The 18342-nt window shown below is 37.1% G+C and overlaps 2 protein-coding genes across 6 annotated transcripts in view; one reads left to right on the plus strand and one right to left on the minus strand.

Annotated features, from left to right (window-relative positions):
- Window positions 1-18342, plus strand: part of Sym (symplekin scaffold protein) — a 175086-nt gene that overhangs the window by 95690 nt on the left and 61054 nt on the right. The window lies entirely within an intron of this gene.
- The window catches only part of LOC139752748 (1-acyl-sn-glycerol-3-phosphate acyltransferase epsilon-like), a 28610-nt gene continuing 12608 nt past the window's right edge, over window positions 2341-18342 (minus strand). For 3 of the 5 annotated variants that reach the window (XM_071668623.1, XM_071668624.1, XM_071668626.1), the window contains exons 5-9: window positions 14738-14836; window positions 13231-13296; window positions 10482-10635; window positions 4317-4440; window positions 2341-3948 (exon numbers count right to left, since the gene is read on the minus strand). In XM_071668623.1, coding sequence (XP_071524724.1) covers window positions 3714-3948; window positions 4317-4440; window positions 10482-10635; window positions 13231-13296; window positions 14738-14836 — 678 coding nt within the window. In that variant the 3' untranslated portion in view covers window positions 2341-3713. The remainder of the gene's footprint in view (window positions 3949-4316; window positions 4441-10481; window positions 10636-13230; window positions 13297-14737; window positions 14837-18342) is intronic. The other 2 variants (XM_071668625.1, XM_071668627.1) reach the window with 1 other exon arrangement.

The raw sequence follows: 18342 nt of genomic DNA on the forward strand, positions 1-18342 counted from the left end.
AGGAGGAATTGGAGTGATGTGGTATACAGGGTATGACGATGTCAGAGAGCTGAACCAAGGAATATTACAGGGGAAACCATAAAAAGGTCTTAGGGCTTAGTTGTGGATAGGGGGCTTTGGAACATTCCAGAGCATTGTACATGACAGATAGAGTGGACATGAGCAAATATGCTCTTTTCTTTGTTTCAGGGGCTACTTTGCTAATGCAGGATTTGGCAAACAGATATAAAAGACACACCTTAAATTCTTCCTTGCTTTCATCCCCTTGCAGACAAAGATAGCAGTGTGTAATTACTTAAAAGCTAGGTGTGGCACCTGGCTTGGTCAAGGTTGAAGGAGTAAATATGAATTTCATCTTTTTTGCTTTGCTCTATATTATTTTCTTTCATGTCCATAGAGCAAGTTGGGGTTACTTCCATCATGTTATGATATACTTATGTCATTTACTTTGATGTCATTTATACAGAGACCTTCTTGCATATTACTGCTTTTTGTTGACTTGCAGTTTATTCTGACGAGGTTGAACATCTCACACAGTCAATAACCCTCTGCAACTGCTATCTTACTTCCCCTCATCCAATATTTATCATTTTGTATTTAAATACACATACATAGTCATTTTGTCTTTCTTCCTTATCTGTAAATTGAAAATTACAATCTCCAATTTTTTAAACTTTACAGCCTTACTTTTCATCTATCTCTCTATTCTCAGTAATCTGTTTTTGACACTAACACAGGAAATGGTGAATATGTATGAAAGTATGAAATCTATATCCCTGATACCCTTTCCCTCCAAGAACTCCCACCAAGGGAAGGATACAGCAAAATAGTCTACACTTACCGAGTTGTTTTAGTACCTGCATTTCAAATTCTTCTATCTCGGTTTTAGGTGGCCTGTGTGTCACTACATTAATTGTGTTTATTGCTAGGATATGTAGGGATAAATGGGGGTATACCATTTCTCTTACCTTAAGTTTCATCTCTATCATTGGTTCCTTCAATTAACCCTAGTCCATACACTGTCATTCTTCCTTGTTTTATGTATATTCTGCCATCATACAAATTCTTTTTAATCAAATATTCTTTTAACACAGAAAGTCCCAGTCCTCCACACCTGCTTCTCTCAGCATGATCTCGTTAAGCCATGTTTCTGCAATGAGTTAATTATCCTTAGTATATTCATAAAATTAAATGGCTTTTAGCTTTGTCTTCTAAGTAATTAGGCTATGCACATTCAGATTTAAATCCTCCAGGCGACCAAAATAGTGGAAAAGACAAATGTCAAGGCTTTGGGGTACTGGGGTCAAAACATTCATGAAAACATGGGGCTTGAACTGGATGTAAAGAATTTGAAGAAATGTGGTACTGTAAATGAGAGTCAATGTTCTGTAAATGGGCTGAACCAGGGAGTGGATGGCAGCCATGTTGAGGACGACGAAGTCTGGTTTTAGTACATCATACGTGATAGCTAGGGATCAAATGTGCGCAGATGAAGATGTCCATCTGTTTCTGACACCACCTCAATAAGGCTAGAGAGACAAAGAGGTCTAGAAAATAAACAAATAACTCTTATATACACTATACATTGATATATCATGTAAGTAACTGTAAAAAAAAAATAATGTGTATACTAACTCAACCATAAAGTATTGATTGCTAATGTACAGCAGCACAGTTACATCATATATTGCAAGGCATCAAATGTAAGACATAACTTTTAAATGAATTTATCACTCCTCATAAAAATTGTGGTACACTGCAGTTAGACCATGATCACTGAATGTCTAGTATTTACATCATTATGCTTTTCAAGTTCTTCGTACATTTTAAAAATTAAGCAAGTAAGTTCCAGCTCCAGAATTCACACATATGGAAGATATTCATAGCACCATATTAAAAGGATATTAATTGTTGAGCAGGTAAACATTCTTGTCAAGCCATGTCATCCACACAAAAACTATCTTATACTATGCACATGCCAAGATAGTTTTCTGTAAATTCTAATCAAGACATTCAGTTCATGTAAAACTTCTCATGCTTAACATAACTTATACTAGTTTCCAAGTTATCATTTTTACATCCACACCTTACCTTTCACAAAATAACATAGTGTCTTTTTGATCTATAAATATTCTTTTATGTTAAACTGCCCATGAAATCTGTCTTAATAATGTGAGGGCTGCTTATCATTCCTAGTGACTATCATTTGTTGTGCATACATGCAACTTGGACAAACAAGAAATTCTTACTAAAACTCTACATTTGAAATCCATTTTTCTCCACCCAACTCATAAGTTTGTAAAACAGTATCTCACCTTTTAGGTAACTGACCAAACCCTCAATCCTTCAGAAGTTTATTGGAATATATTAAAATACTTTCAATCCTTTCATTGCTGTCTGAACATCCTCATATCAGATACAGATATGTTGTGACTAAACAATATAATACAGGAATGGGTAGAATTAGTGAGATGTTATGGTGAAGAATGAGCAGGTATGATGAAGTACAAAGGAATGGTGATTTTAAAACTGTCGTTTTAAGTAGAAGGCAACTGCTTTGTATGGGAACTATACCAACACCTTCCAGACTTCTTATAGGCCTTGCTGTTAAGTTTCAAGCATTTTCTAATGCAAAAACAAACTTTAGTAACAGAAAATGTTTTGGGGATTTTAACATGGACCACTTTTTTTTTTTTTAAATATGGGAAACATAACAGAGGTAGACTAACAAGACTAAGTCTTGGATAGGGATTTGTGCAGCTTGCCCTGTATAAGTTAAGAACCAAAATTATTTTTGCTATGAATTATGATGTTTGGGTTTATGAAATCTGATAGGCCAAAGTATTGTCATACTTAGAAAATTAATCTTTAAACAATTTAATCATAATCACACTACTTCATTTGGGTACTTAATGCATTGTGTAGTTGCTGAACTTGCTGCATGATTTTCTGAAGTTGTTTTGAATATACTATAAACAGCAAATTACATGTTATAAACAAATACAGGTAGTCTATATCTCTAGTTTTATTTAACTGTACTTTAGCACCTTTTTGTTAAAAATTATATCATAAGTCTTAACAATAAAAGAAAAAAATACCTCAGTATTTCAGATAAACTCAAATTTCTTCCTTGATGATACAGTTACGATAACTAAAAAACATACAATTAAATCCAGATGTTGTATTACATCCTCTTGGAATGGTAGTCCACGAAAGGGATAAAATCAATAGGACGTATATAAGAAACTTTATACATTTCTCTTGATTTACATACATACACTGACGATGTCACCTTATTATTCATCTATTTTGTATGTACACAAAATATATTGCAGGTTGTAACAAATGAATGCTTGTAACAACTGCTAACCTTGTAATGAGGTTTGGTTATAGCATGTACACTTAAGAAATTAAATTCATCTTCACCACTCTCATGAAATATATCCAAACAGTGCACAATTCATGAAGTATGACTGCACAGCTTTTTATATAAATATATAGTAATTATAAAATGTCTTATCTAACAGCACTAACAGTACCTTAACACTTTATTTTCATTAATAACTTTATAATGCATGTATTTCATTTGCAAACAATTTACTTACTGTTGCTTTTCATGTGTCTCTATCAAGGCTAGCGTAAATACTAAATTTGTGCAATACTCCCCTTTTGGGTGATGTATCGCAAAGCTTTCTAAATTTACCAAAGAAAGCCTAACAAACAGACCTGATTGCTAGCCATCCATATGACCCAAGAGTACCATACAATAGAAGTTGTAGGTAAAGTTGGCGACCAATCTTGGTCCAGATGAAAGGCAGAGTTAGGACTGTGAAGAACAAAAATGAGGACAGTGTTGACCAGATGCTCAAGTGAGAGACACGTCCACTCAACCTCTTCTGAACTGTTGCTCGTTTCTCATTATCTTTTGTAAAAAAGTTTTCTGCCAATCTGTAAACAGAGAAGAATCGGTAATAACGATACTACTATAGATTTTCTCATTTTGAAAGTGACAAGAGGGATGACACATGCTTCTTCAAACATTATTCATATTCTTTGGGACATCAGCAGTAAGGAAATAAACTGGATTACCTTAGATCATTACCGGTGTGAAAACAGGTAAGGATTCAAGTACTTAGAATGTGTGCAAGAGTGTTGTACTAATATGTGTCAAAAGGCAGTACCTTCTAGTGCAATCCCAACACAAAATTACATTATTCTATATACTATCCCAAATATTCAACTTTCTAACTTTATAAAATATAGAACAAATCAATACTAATCTAACTTTATAAAATATAGAATAAATCAATACTAACACATCCTTTTCCAAGTACAGATTATGAAGCCATGATTTGAGTTCCTCCTCTTGTTGAGGAACTTCTGTCATGGGGATGCGACGAATATGTATGTGAACCCTTCTACATTTCCCCATCAGGAACTCTGAAAAGAAAAAACAGAAGCACTTTTTAATTTCAGCTTATCTAAAAACATTTACACATCATGAACATACTTTCCTGCACATGCTGCCAAAAACAGTAGCATAAGGCAGTAAAACCTGATACAATAAAGCAATCTTTAGATAATATAATGCTTTATTGAAGTAAAATTAACAGAAAACAAATTTATAAATATTAGCTGAATGATATGAATGCCAATACATGGATAACTATAGTAAAGCTGGACAGAAATTCTCTTCGCCCCATTTCTTTACAAACTTGACCATAATACTTAGGTGTTACTGGACTATGCCTGCCTGTGGTCATACCACGAGTGAAAAGGCACCTCCATCAAAGCTGTATCACAGTCTGTTAACAAAATAGAGTATAGCCTCCTCAAAGAAACTATCACTCTATAAGGAGTCCATCATTTCCCTGCTCTTGAAAGTAGCATATCCTTGGAGCTGCTGGAGGTCCTGGAGTAACACCAGGACATTTGCATGAAACAGGTCCAGAAGCAATTATAAAATGTATAAATTAACTATATAACTGTATAAGTTAAGGATACTAACTGGGGGAAAAAATGAAGATTTGAGAAAGTGAATCCAGGAAAGAAATTCACTGTGATGAACAACAGATAAAGTAGGAGTTATAGGCAGGTATAGGATTCCAAATGAAATTTACAATGTAGTTGAAGGATATGATGATGTGTTGCAAATGCTGTGCATACTTTCAACACATGGATGCCCCTATTCAAAAAAAATTAAAAGAACAGAAAGTAAGGTAGACAAGAATATAACAAGCTTAAATTAGAAAGAATATGATAGATATTGTGTATGATAATGTCTGAAAGGGTTGGAGGGGAGCCTTGCAAACCATATGCTGGTAAAGTGTTATATGGGATGTGGGTCGGCCTTTTATTTCAGGCGGTTTAAAAATGTGAATGAAAAATGAAGATATTTGGAGAGAAGTTAAGGAAGAATATAAAAAAGTAGACTGTTAAAAGAGGGAACAACATATCAGGAACTTTATAGTCATACTGAAGTGAAAGTGCCATGAAAGTATTAATGGTGGCATTTGGCACTGTAAGAATAGACTGTGAAAAGAACAGCAAACAATAGAAATGAAAGAAACATGGGTTGGTGAAAAATGAAGAATAAAGAATGTAAAATGTAGTTTTCAGTAAAAAAAAAAAAAATATTGGTGCTAATAATAAGAGAATAAGGACCTAAAAAAAAAAGATGAATAAAAACTGAGAGAATAACAAACTATTTTTTGAATAAGGAATTCATGTTCAGAAAGTCTGTGAAAAATGCTGGTGGATTAGAGATGTCTGAGAGACTAAAGCAAAGAAAGCTATTTACTGCTTGCTGAGATGGGAAAGCCACGGCTGCTATTGGTGTGCAGAATGAGATGGTGAAGAATGGTTGTGGCTGAAGAGTTTTGGAAAGTTTGCAGCGCACAGAAAATACTGTAGGTGCTTAATGACTGTATGAAGGCAGTGATTGTTCAGTTGTATTGAAGGGAATTAAATGTACTGTAAGGAGTACGGAAAAATAAATCTTCTTAGCATTGTGAATAAGGTATATGGAAGGACGGACTTGTTTAAAAAGGATAAAAAACTTTTAATGGTGATGAATACATGGGATTTAAGAAGGAAAGGTATGTAGATTAGTTTAGATTTACTTTCATGGTGAGGTGCCTGAGGATTGGCAGAATGCATGCATAGTGCCATTGTACAAAGGCAAAGGGGATAAGAGTGAGTGCTCAAATTACAGAGGTATAAGTTTGTTGAGTATTCCTGGTAAATTATATGGGAGGGTATTGATTGAGAGGGTGAAGGCATGTACAGAGCATCAGATTGGGGAAGAGCAGTGTGGTTTCAGAAGTGGTAGAGGATGTGTGGATCAGGTGTTTGCTTTGAAGAATTTTTTTTTTTTTTTTTTTTTTTTTTTTTTTTTTTCGGTCTCCCGCGTTTGCGAGGTAGCGCAAGGAAACAGACGAAAGAAATGGCCCAACCCCCCCCATACACATGCACATACACACGTCCACACACGCAAAATATACATACCTACACAGCTTTCCATGGTTTACCCCGGACGCTTCACATGCCTTGATTCAATCCACTGACAGCACGTCAACCCCTGTATACCACATCGCTCCACTTCACTCTATTCCTTGCCCTCCTTTCACCCTCCTGCATGTTCAGGCCCCGATCACACAAAATCCTTTTCACTCCATCCTTCCACCTCCAATTTGGTCTCCCTCTTCTCCTCGTTCCCTCCACCTCCGACACATATATCCTCTTGGTCAATCTTTCCTCACTCATTCTCTCCATGTGCCCAAACCATTTCAAAACACCCTCTTCTGCTCTCTCAACCACGCTCTTTTTATTTCCACACATCTCTCTTACCCTTACGTTACTTACTCGATCAAACCACCTCACACCACACATTGTCCTCAAACATCTCATTTCCAGCACATCCATCCTCCTGCGCACAACTCTATCCATAGCCCACGCCTCGCAACCATACAACATTGTTGGAACTACTATTCCTTCAAACATACCCATTTTTGCTTTCCGGGATAATGTTCTCGACTTCCACACATTTTTCAAGGCTCCCAAAATACTTAGAATACTTAAACTTAAAATACTTAGAAAAGCAAATGGATTTGTATGTAGCATTTATGGATCTGGAGAAGGCATATGATAGAGTTGATAGAGATGCTCTGTGGAAGGTATTAAGAATATATGGTGTGGGAGGCAAGTTGTTAGAAGCAGTGAAAAGTTTTTATCGAGGATGTAAGGCATGTGTACGTGTAGGAAGAGAGGAAAGTGATTGGTTCTCAGTGAATGTAGGTTTGCGGCAGGGGTGTGTGATGTCTCCATGGTTGTTTAATTTGTTTATGGATGGAGTTGTTAGGGAGGTGAATGCAAGAGTTTTGGAAAGAGGGGCAAGTATGAAGTCTGTTGAGGATGAGAGAGCTTGGGAAGTGAGTCAGTTGTTGTTCGCTGATGATACAGCGCTGGTGGCTGATTCATGTGAGAAACTGCAGAAGCTGGTGACTGAGTTTGGTAAAGTGTGTGAAAGAAGAAAGTTAAGAGTAAATGTGAATAAGAGCAAGGTTATTAGGTACAGTAGGGTTGAGGGCCAAGTCAATTGGGAGGTGAGTTTGAATGGAGAAAAACTGGAGGAAGTAAAGTGTTTTAGATATCTGGGAGTGGATCTGGCAGCGGATGGAACCATGGAAGCGGAAGTGGATCATAGGGTGGGGGAGGGGGCGAAAATTCTGGGAGCCTTGAAGAATGTGTGGAAGTTGAGAACATTATCTCTGAAAGCAAAAATGGGTATGTTTGAAGGAATAGTGGTTCCAACAATGTTGTATGGTTGCGAGGCGTGGGCTATGGATAGAGTTGTGCGCAGGAGGATGGATGTGCTGGAAATGAGATGTTTGAGGACAATGTGTGGTGTGAGGTGGTTTGATCGAGTAAGTAACGTAAGGGTAAGAGAGATGTGTGGAAATAAAAAGAGCGTGGTTGAGAGAGCAGAAGAGGGTGTTTTGAAGTGGTTTGGGCACATGGAGAGAATGAGTGAGGAAAGATTGACCAAGAGGATATATGTGTCGGAGGTGGAGGGAATGAGAAGTGAGAGACCAAATTGGAGGTGGAAAGATGGAGTGAAAAAGATTTTGTGTGATTGGGGCCTGAACATGCAGGAGGGTGAAAGGAGGGCAAGGAATAGAGTGAATTGGATCGATGTGGTATACCGGGGTTGACGTGCTGTCACTGGGTTGAATCAGGGCATGTGAAGCGTCTGGGGTAAACCATGGAAAGCTGTGTAGGTATGTATATTTGCGTGTGTGGATGTATGTATATACATCTGTATGGGGGTGGGTTGGGCCATTTCTTTCGTCTGTTTCCTTGCACTACCTCGCAAACACGGGAGACAGCGACAAAGCAAAAAAAAAAAAAAAGAAAAAAAAACTGCAAAAATAAATTACAAATGTTATTGGAGATGCTTGTAGTCAATGAAACCATCTCAATTTCATTTTATGAAGGTTTGCTTGACTTTCAGATCAACTTTGCAATGATTCCAAACAAATGAAAGCAGAGTGGGATTCAAGGTAAAGGAAGAGTTTAATGGCTTGATATGTTCTGTCCTTAAAGAGACAGGCATGAGCAGAAATTATTAAACCATAACTGGGTGAAGAAAGTTAGTAGGTGAAAGGATGCAGGACTCCATCCCAGCCAAGATAACTTCTGATAAGTGTTCAGAAAACCATGAGGCATCATGGCCAGTGAAACAGTACTCATCCTATGAAAAAAGAGTAAAGAAAAATGCAGGGATGACCAGTAAATTCTCCTAAAGTGCTAAAGCTTACATATGTAGGAGAAGACTGAGGAAGGGTGTGCCCAAGGAAATGGTGTGCCCAATCAAAAGTGATGGAAATAAGACTGTGATCAGAGGACTCTAAGGGGGCAAAAATTGTGTATTTATAATGGAGGGCTTCAGTGGAAACACAGAAGTTGTGTAATCTTGTTTCAGATAACTGAGGAGGGAAAAAGGAGGAGCTGAGGGATCATCTCTAGTTCAGCCTAAGCAATCTTATGGAGTACATTGAAATTGCCTACATCAAGTATTTTGGTGTGTGGATGTGAAGGCAGCAATACCTCATGGCAGAAAATCAAACATTCAGAGCCGTACATAATTGGAGGCATGGGGGAGAGGGGGTATACAAAATGTAAGAGCTTAATTTTGAGAGCATTTTGAGCTAAATGGCTTTGAAGTTGGGAAACTCAAGAACTACAAGGCAACCAGAGAGAGTTTTTGCATTAGGAGAGGATCAAATACCACCCTTGAAGTGGAAATGATGGTAGAGTTTAAAACTACAGAACAGATGGTGTAAAGAAAATGTAGCTTTAGACACTTGGATTTCTGAGACATCAAGGGAGGAAGCAGACTGATGGTGAAAGATTGATTCGAGACTGTGATTTTCATGAAGAAGGGATGGTTGGTCCCAATCACTTTATATTGGTCAAGGAGGTCCTGGTAATCATCCAGCCCTTCATGACCATTGGTTCCATTTCAGTTTGGTACTGAAGAATCATAAGTGGACTGCCATAATATCTGTGCAAAAGGGAGGAAAAACTAGGGCAGGAAGTAGAGAGCTGTATGAATCATGACATTGTCCTCAGATGTTCTGAACAAGATAAAGGTGTGATTTGAGAACAGAATGCATGAAACCAAAGAAGGTGCAATCTGCGAACTGAATGTAAGCAACCCATGTGTTGGTTAGGCAAGGATGAAAGACTAGACCAGGGAATAAAATGTTACAGCTTAGTGCTGGCTCACTGAGTCACCATCACCATCCAAGGAGGTAGTACTTCCCTGGTTAGTGATGCATGCCACTTGTTGCTATAAAAAGTTTTTATATGTGCCATTTTGTATGTATCTATTATACAGAAGTGATATCATCAAACATTTGGTACCGTCATCTTTGCTCTAATAAATTTAACTGGGATCCCATCAGGACCTGATGTTGGGTTCTCTGTAAGCTGGTTAACTGCTTCAATTATGTCCCTTTCTGTTACATTAATTTTGAGGTACAAAGATCATAAACACATGACTGAAATTAATAAGTATTCATTCTGAGGATATTTCTTCCTTTAAACATTTCCATTTAGAGCTTAAACTGTTAAAATGTGTTGTAAGACAAGTCATTCAACAATACATATTCTAATGATCATTTTCTCATGGGCAGATTAGCATAATTCAATACTTCACAAAAAGAAGTGAGTTATTGTGCTGAGACATTTCATTCCAAGTAAAACGTTTCCTAGTCTCAGTGCCTATGATAAGCACTGGCAGATTTTATGGAAACCATATCATATGAGAGAAATAAATAGAACCTACGATATGTATTCTTAAATATACTACAACATCAACATATAAAACTAGGTTGAAACAACTCTTACTGTCTTACATCACATAAACTGGCCTACAATCACATCCTTACATCACCATTATATAATAAAGCTTTTACCTATTAACTGAGGTGCATTTCCTCTAACACCATCCTGAGATACTGTCCCTTCATAGAATACAGAAACATCATAGACTGCATCAAACTTATCATGCAGGCGTCCCGCTACCAGCCAGGTGCCTTTAACTTTTGGAATGAGATGGTGCTTCAAAACCTGCAAAATGAAAGATAGAGATGAAAAAATGCATCCTGGGAAGCTTCAGCAGACCAATCTACTTACAATAACCCAAAGTGAAAAAGCTGTTACATAAAATGTTCTTAGACATTCAGTAAGGGATACTCAAGGAACTTGATTCTTAAAAGAATTATGAAATTTGGTCATTTTTTGTTAGTTGACTAGTAGCTGGTTCCTCACACATACAGCAAATCAGAGTATTATGAATTTCTCATCTCGACATCTTGTGACATTTAGCTGAATGTCTTCCACAAAAAAATCATCCACTAGCTAAAGAATTTTTCAAAATGGTTCCAGTAAACCAAGTCTTACATTGTAACATCTTTTTGTTGGTCAAAAATAATCAAATTCATTAAGGTTAATAATACAGCTTATGACTGGAGAAGATGCAGAATCATACTATTCAGTAATTCATTGATTAGATCAAGACTTCATAACTCAATTTTTGCAGCTCCTGCTGTTTCATGTTTGTACTATCAGTAACAGGAAAGTGATGGATTCCTTTGAAGTGAGAAGTTGTTTAAAGAGACTGCATTCCTTTTTTGTCCAATGTCAATTTTGTGTCGAAGTTGCAAGTAGCTAATAGGGGGCAGGCTGTTGAAGTCAGCCAATGGCCACTGCTGATTAGCTGAAGGCAAACTCCTCATACAATTGAGCAGCTGTGAATATCTTTGGGCTGTTCAATAAGTGTTAGCATGGCTGGTTCCTCCTCATTGAAGAACGAGGGTAAGCAAAGTCATTACTCAAATTTTCAAGAAACAGATCTCATGCTCATGAGACACTGCCATGGACAGAAAAGTTTTTTCAACATTCAAAACCTTAATTTATTTTCCTTATGTATTTGTATTGAAGTAAAATATCATTTTGTACAAGGAATTCATCAATACTGCTAAAATATGATAAACTAACAGTGAAGCACCCAACAGCGGTGATTAGATGCACATCTTGCAGTAAGTACATACCCTAGAATAGAATGAACATTGCAATCATTGCTTTCGGAGTAGTGACACCATACATACAGCAACAGCTTCTGAAGCCCACTGGTAATGAAATAAATACATCTCTTTACCACAATACCACCCTTCCTGCTAAAAGAGTCTAGACAATTGACATATCAATTATGTCTCTAGAGTGCTTGTGTCATATTGTCAGAAAACAGATATATTGGAAAACATTTTCAACATTCAAAATTTTGTTTTAATCAAATGAAGAACTCAAGGCAAAGATAGATGTGTTTGATGGTATATTGTCCTAAACAGTGTTGCATGGATGCAAAACATAGGCCTTAGATATAAGGATGGATGTATTGGAAGAAATGCTCAAGAACAACATATGGTGTAAGAAGGGCTTATCAAGTAAGAAATTATAGGGTAAGAGATAGTTGTGGTAGTAAGAAAACTATGATTAAAAGCTGAAGAGGATAAGCTGAAATGTCTGGACATGTGTTAAGGATGAGTGATGAAAGGCTAGGCTAAGTGTTCATTTGTCAAGTTGAGGAAGCATGAGGCCAAGGACAATATGGAAATCTGTGGTGAAAATGCTTTGTGTGACATGGTGTGTGTGTGTGTGTGTGTGTGTGTGTGTGAACATACAGAAGGGTGTGAAACATGCATGGGACAGACTGAGCTGGACAAATGTTGTATACTAGGGGTGGCATGCTGTTAATATGCTGAACCAGTCCAGTCAGAGGTAAGCACAGAAAGGTCTATGAGGCTTAGTTGTGAATAAGGGCCTCTGGTTTTGATGCATTACAGTGACAACTAGAGTGGACATGAGCAAATGAGGCCACTCTTTTTTCTGTTCCTGGCAATATTTCTAAATTTGGGATGTGGAAAATAAGAAAATTTCATTAACGTAACTATTAATATTTACACTAATACTCTATATAAATATCAACAGATGATGGCATATATGGCAATATCAAAACACACTTCCCATTTCCCTCCATTTTTGTGTCTGTAGGGTAAATGAGAGTGACTGCTCTTATAGAAGCTTCTGCTGCACATACATGATTCTGCCCCCTCAAACTGTAACTGTGGCATGAATTCTCAGACAAGATGTTAATGGACCTGGAAAAATGTTCATTTGTGGAGGTAATTAAAGGGTTAAGATTCTGAAATAAATTATATTTTCAATCCCTAACATTAAGCAAAACACATCACAGACACCACACATTACACTGTACACTAAAGAATTCTATCAAAACTTAAAAAAAAATCTTAAAATGGCTTCACTGACTCATTAATAATAACTCTTACAACTATAACTTCAAACAAACATCACATTCAGTACAATCCAATTCCAACAACCTTGCAAGGATACATCTCCAAAGAGAACTAATACTTTATAATGAATTTCAAGTCTCACAAAATCAGACAGAAGCAGATACATGCAATACACAGAAGTTATATTGGAACAAAACCTGAACTTACAACCAAAAACCCATGGTTACTATTTCAGAAAGGAAGCTTCCCACAAGCATTAAATAAGTAAGAGCTAAGGAGACACCAACACACACCGTAAGTTAAATACCTATCTTACTGTTAAAAGCAATAATGATATTTTGATCCTTACTAGTTTCTGTTCATTTCTACTTGTGCCATCATGACCATTCTTCACAGCTGTCTCCACTGAGGTTCCCTACAAAATAAATATTCTCTGGTGCTTATTAAAAAGATAAATAAGAGAAAAGTCAATAGAATAAAATCAAAATAAGGTAACCTAATGATAAAAAAAATCAGATATCAGAACTTTAACCAAATGCCAAACCATTACTAACTGGGGTCCCCTATCACAAGAACTGCAGAATTCATAAACTTTCTCAATTCAAAAATCTTTTGGACTGTTTGTCACTAATGATCCTAAATGGAGCAAGCAGAAGGAAAAAACTTGTCCTGTCCAGACACTGCTTTTAAATACAAATTAAACATTATGCCCTGAAATAGTATAGTGACTTCTAAAACAATACAAATAACTGTTTTTTTTCATTTCTTAACTGGATGGTCTGGTAGGATAGACAAAGTGATTGGACAGGAGAAAGTACAGAAGAAATAGATAATTAAGAGTATGCAGACGTATGAGATGGTTTTCCTAAGGTGTTTGCAAGGTATGCTGAATAATTATATTTCGTACTTTACTCATTTATCCCCAGCAGACTGAGGGTGTGCACAGTTATACTGTTCACTAAATTAGGAAAGAAACTGGCTAAGCTAAGCTTGTGAGAAACTCCTCTTAAAGTATGAAGCTCTACTGGTATAAATCTATCTATCTATCTACATCTCTAATGCTTGTTCCCTCCTGGAACTCCCTCAAAGGGGTAACCACAGCAACAGATTCTCCATAAGTAGCGAACTTCAGTGTCACTTCTTTGCCATTAGTGCCTCACCCTTAAAAAGCCACTCAGAGGGGGCAACTCTAGCAGTGTTTGCAGAGACTTCTGACTATTGTTCCTACCAACTACTGCTACCTAATGCTCCTACCAACTATTTCTACCTAATGTCTTACTTAATGCTCCAACCTAAATGCTCCTACCTACTACTTCTATCTATTACTCCTACCATTTTGCTAAAAGGCAGGGCTAGTACATGGTGCTCACTGCAGGAAAATCTAGTGTTACGAAGATTGAGCTGTGTGAGTTAAGTATTGTCAAGTGTTATGTGTGACATCGAAATATTGTATGTTTGCGGACAGAATGCCAGTAGTCCACATGTGGGTGAGGCAGAAAGAGAAGACAACTACCTGGGTCACAGAAGTGCAATGTACAACCATTCAAGTGCTGGCTCACTACGCAGCCATCAATAACCTCCCCGATACCCAAGTGGGTAGTACTGGTAATATACCTCCCTGGTTGTTAGCTACCTACTAGCTACCACAAAGCTTAGCAACCTTCAAAAATATGCCAAGAACAATTATGGATGGTAGGTAATGGAAAAAGCCTTAGATACATAATGAAAAAAAATTCATATACAATATGAAAAAAAAATTTGTCATCCTGATTACTAAGGGATAAGCCAATCATCAGTGAATACAACAGAAGATAAAACTGTTCACCTTATTCATAAAAATACACAGGATTACTCACCTGAAGGCTGTTATCCCTTGCATATTGTTCAGACTTTTCAATTACTTTTGGTGTGGAAGGATAATAACGTGTGCCCTCTGGGAAGATTACCAACCAAGTCTGTAACCAAATTTATCTATATAAATCTACACAAGAATTACAAGAGCAAACAACAAACAAGTCCATCCAAAAACTTATATCTTACTTCTGAGCACTTCCTTCTGTTACAATATATTTATCACAATGCTCAACACTTAAGCTCCACTCAGGAAAGTAATACACTGAAACACTAATTACAGATGGTTTTACACGTTTTTTTTCTTACCTCTAACTTTCCCAGGCACTAAAATGTTGTTGAGGTACAGGTATGTGCAGTCATCACAGAAAATATAAATCAGTTTTGTCTCTGGAGAAGCAAGGGATTTGTCACTTTGTTGGATGAAATCCGCTGAATGAAACCCTGACAAGAATGCAAAGGACAGAGGTTGTATCATAACACACCATCAGTGGAAAGGCAATGGAAGACCTGTTGGATGGTGCAGAAGAGGGAGGAGGTTGACTGGCTAGGAAAGGGATCCAAAGGGGGATTGCAGGTTGCTAAACGAGACTTTAAAAGTGGAACACAGTAGACTGCTTTTCCTTTCATTGTTTTTGGGCAAAGGCCTTATCATAGAGAGCAAAGACAATCTTTAAAGCCAAGACAATCTTTAAAATCTTAAACAGCAGATTTCTTTCTAGACTATGGTCCATATCCAGTGCAACTTCCTCATGGTCATTTCCTTGACCTCAAAGGCCACCTCTTGCTCCTGTCTCTTCATCATCTTAAGTGGCATCTGCCTTCAATTTACCCATACTTAACCCATCAGGGTAATCAGTGAGATGCACTAGCCACTAAGTGTGAATTTTTCTCAAAAATATGAAATTATTAGTAGGAATAAGGTTCTTGCATATGAGTGAAATTGCATAATCTGAACTCGCATATAATTCGGTATGCACACAATGAAACAAAGTTCCTCCTAATACAATCATATCTCAGTATTTTCATACTCAATTCTTTGCTTCACCATTTAACCCTTCCTCTCCAAATCATTTCCTTACTAACCACCTAAACCCAGAAAGGAAATAAAAGGGTGACCCCTTGCTTCACACTTCAGCAAACTGCACTCAATGATCCCCCTAACCCAACCAACAAACACAACACTGACAAAACATATACACATCAAAATGACCTAACAAACCCTCCCAACTCAATCTCAAGCACCAACCCACTTGACATACATCCACCTGAAATCATTATACTCAAACATGTATGAGTTACACTTTCCATCTGCATTTGGATATCACCTATCCCTACAGCACTACAAACCAAATCTCAAGACCTTTCATGTCTGCAATGCAACTACCACATAAATCTTACTATTCAAATGCCTTACGCTCTCCTCATATAGAAACACACACACACACACAACAACAACAATAAACTTTATGACCTGTGGTTCCATCCAGCTGACGTGACTAGCTTCCTCAGAACTGTAGGAGCCCCATGTATGTTAGAAAGAACTCCTGGAGCACCAAGGTAAACATTTAGTAAATACTTAAAACACAGGCATCACATAAACTTCTTTTTAACTGAAGAAAAGTATAAGTTATAAAGGTAAGTCATTAATCATAGTAGAAAAACTGCATATGTAACAAGTTTCAAACCAGTTAACATTTCCATTCACCTTTTGTTTGCTTATTTGATACTACATTTTTCAACACCAGAATAAACACCTCTGATTGATATATCCTCACTATGACATTCCAAACTCTTTCCTTTCCCTGTGATAATCTCATCTCCAATTTAGGAGGCACTGAGGTTCAGTTACTCTCACTAAATGCTGAAAACCCAATTGAGAAGCATCCTTTGATTGGGAAATGGAAAAAAATGTCAACAATATGGAAGGAATATCAAAATCAGAAGCAAACACCTTTAATTTCAAATGTGATTTGCATAAAGACTCCATATATAAATGATCTCTTCAAAAGTGGTGAGTAATTTTTGTTATCTATAGAAGGAGAGAGAAAAGGAGTACCTTGGGAGGTGCCAGGAATCCATCCCTATTTTATCTATCTATAGACAGAATAGGGATGTATTTCCAGGTTCAGTCGGGCAGAAGCATTAAGTAGAAATATTATATAGGAACATTAGGCAGGAGCATTAGGTAGTAGTCAGGGGAACATTAGGTAAAAGCCTCTGCCAACAATGCACTAGAGTTGCCCTCTGCCAGTGGCTTGTTAAGGGTGAGGCACTAAAGGCTAAGAAGCAGCACTGAAGTTCACTAGTTACAGAGACTCTACTGCCATGGCCACCTCCTTCAGGATGTTCCAGATGGAAATAAACATCAGAGATACTGATAGACTGATATCCCTATTTTTTCTCCATATAATATTGGGTCTGCTTTGCACATGCTCACAGTATAGGCAATTTTCCAGGAATGCATCCCCATGCAAAGAGGAGGGAAATATGTAATTAAGTCTGAAAGTATTCCTTAGAATATATCACAGAGTCGACATGACATTCCATGAGTGGTTTGAACAAACTCCCTCCTTTTTCAGTGTTAATCATTTTTCCACTGAGGAAGCACTATGACACTCACTCTCACTAAGTGAAAGAAATATAACAAGAGTAAGACATTCTTTAACTGAATATCAAGTGAATATCAAAATAAAAAAAAAAACACTTTCAGTTGTGATCTGTGCAAAGGCCCCATATCTAAGTCATCTCTACAAGACAGGTGAGAAGACTTTTAATGGTAGAAGAGAAAAAAGGACTTAGAGGCGTAACGAATCTTTATTCTTGCTTCCACTGCATTGAACAGATTCACCAAGGTAACCAACTCTAATGTAATCCAAGATTTTAATGAGTTTCCTCACATGCACTACACAGAACATGATGGAGGCATTCTGGTAGTGATGGGAGCCTAGTATAGTGCAAACCCACTTTCAGCTCCACATCCTCTAAAATTTCAAGAATGGGGTGTATCTACCTATGAATACCTACAAGAATTTGCCAATAAGACAGGCTTGCACATAGTGCTCATTTCACATCCTGTGTGATGGATAATAATGTTTCTCCCTGCCATCAAGCATTTTCTATCATAGTCAATCCTGACTTCATCTGGGAGTGATTTCAACCATGGATCAACTTGTCTTTTAAATCTTTCCTTGAGTGTTCATGTTTCTTCAGTTTCTGTAAAGGCATGGTCATAATAGTGATTAAATATGGCTTCAACATTTCTTTTCTTTTTTCTTTTTGCTTAAAACTGGCTTATATTGGCTGATTAGCATCTGCTATATTTTCTTAGGTGTCATATTATACTTATCTCCCACTTTATAAAACCTAATCTCTTTTTTTTTTTTTTTGCTTTATTCACACATAACAGAATAGGAATAATGAAAGAACAGAACTGTGTCCCCATCATGCCCATTAGTGCATTGATGATGGAACAGTTCATAACCCTTAAAACATCATGTCTCACAAACAGTCCGCTAAGCCTCAGATATAGCAACAACACCAGCCTTAACTGACCTGACCATAATGATGATATCATCAATCTTGTTAAGAAGGGATATGACATTTGGCA

Source organism: Panulirus ornatus, chromosome 13 (genome assembly GCF_036320965.1).
Source record: "Panulirus ornatus isolate Po-2019 chromosome 13, ASM3632096v1, whole genome shotgun sequence".
Taxonomy (NCBI): Eukaryota; Metazoa; Arthropoda; class Malacostraca; order Decapoda; family Palinuridae; genus Panulirus; species Panulirus ornatus.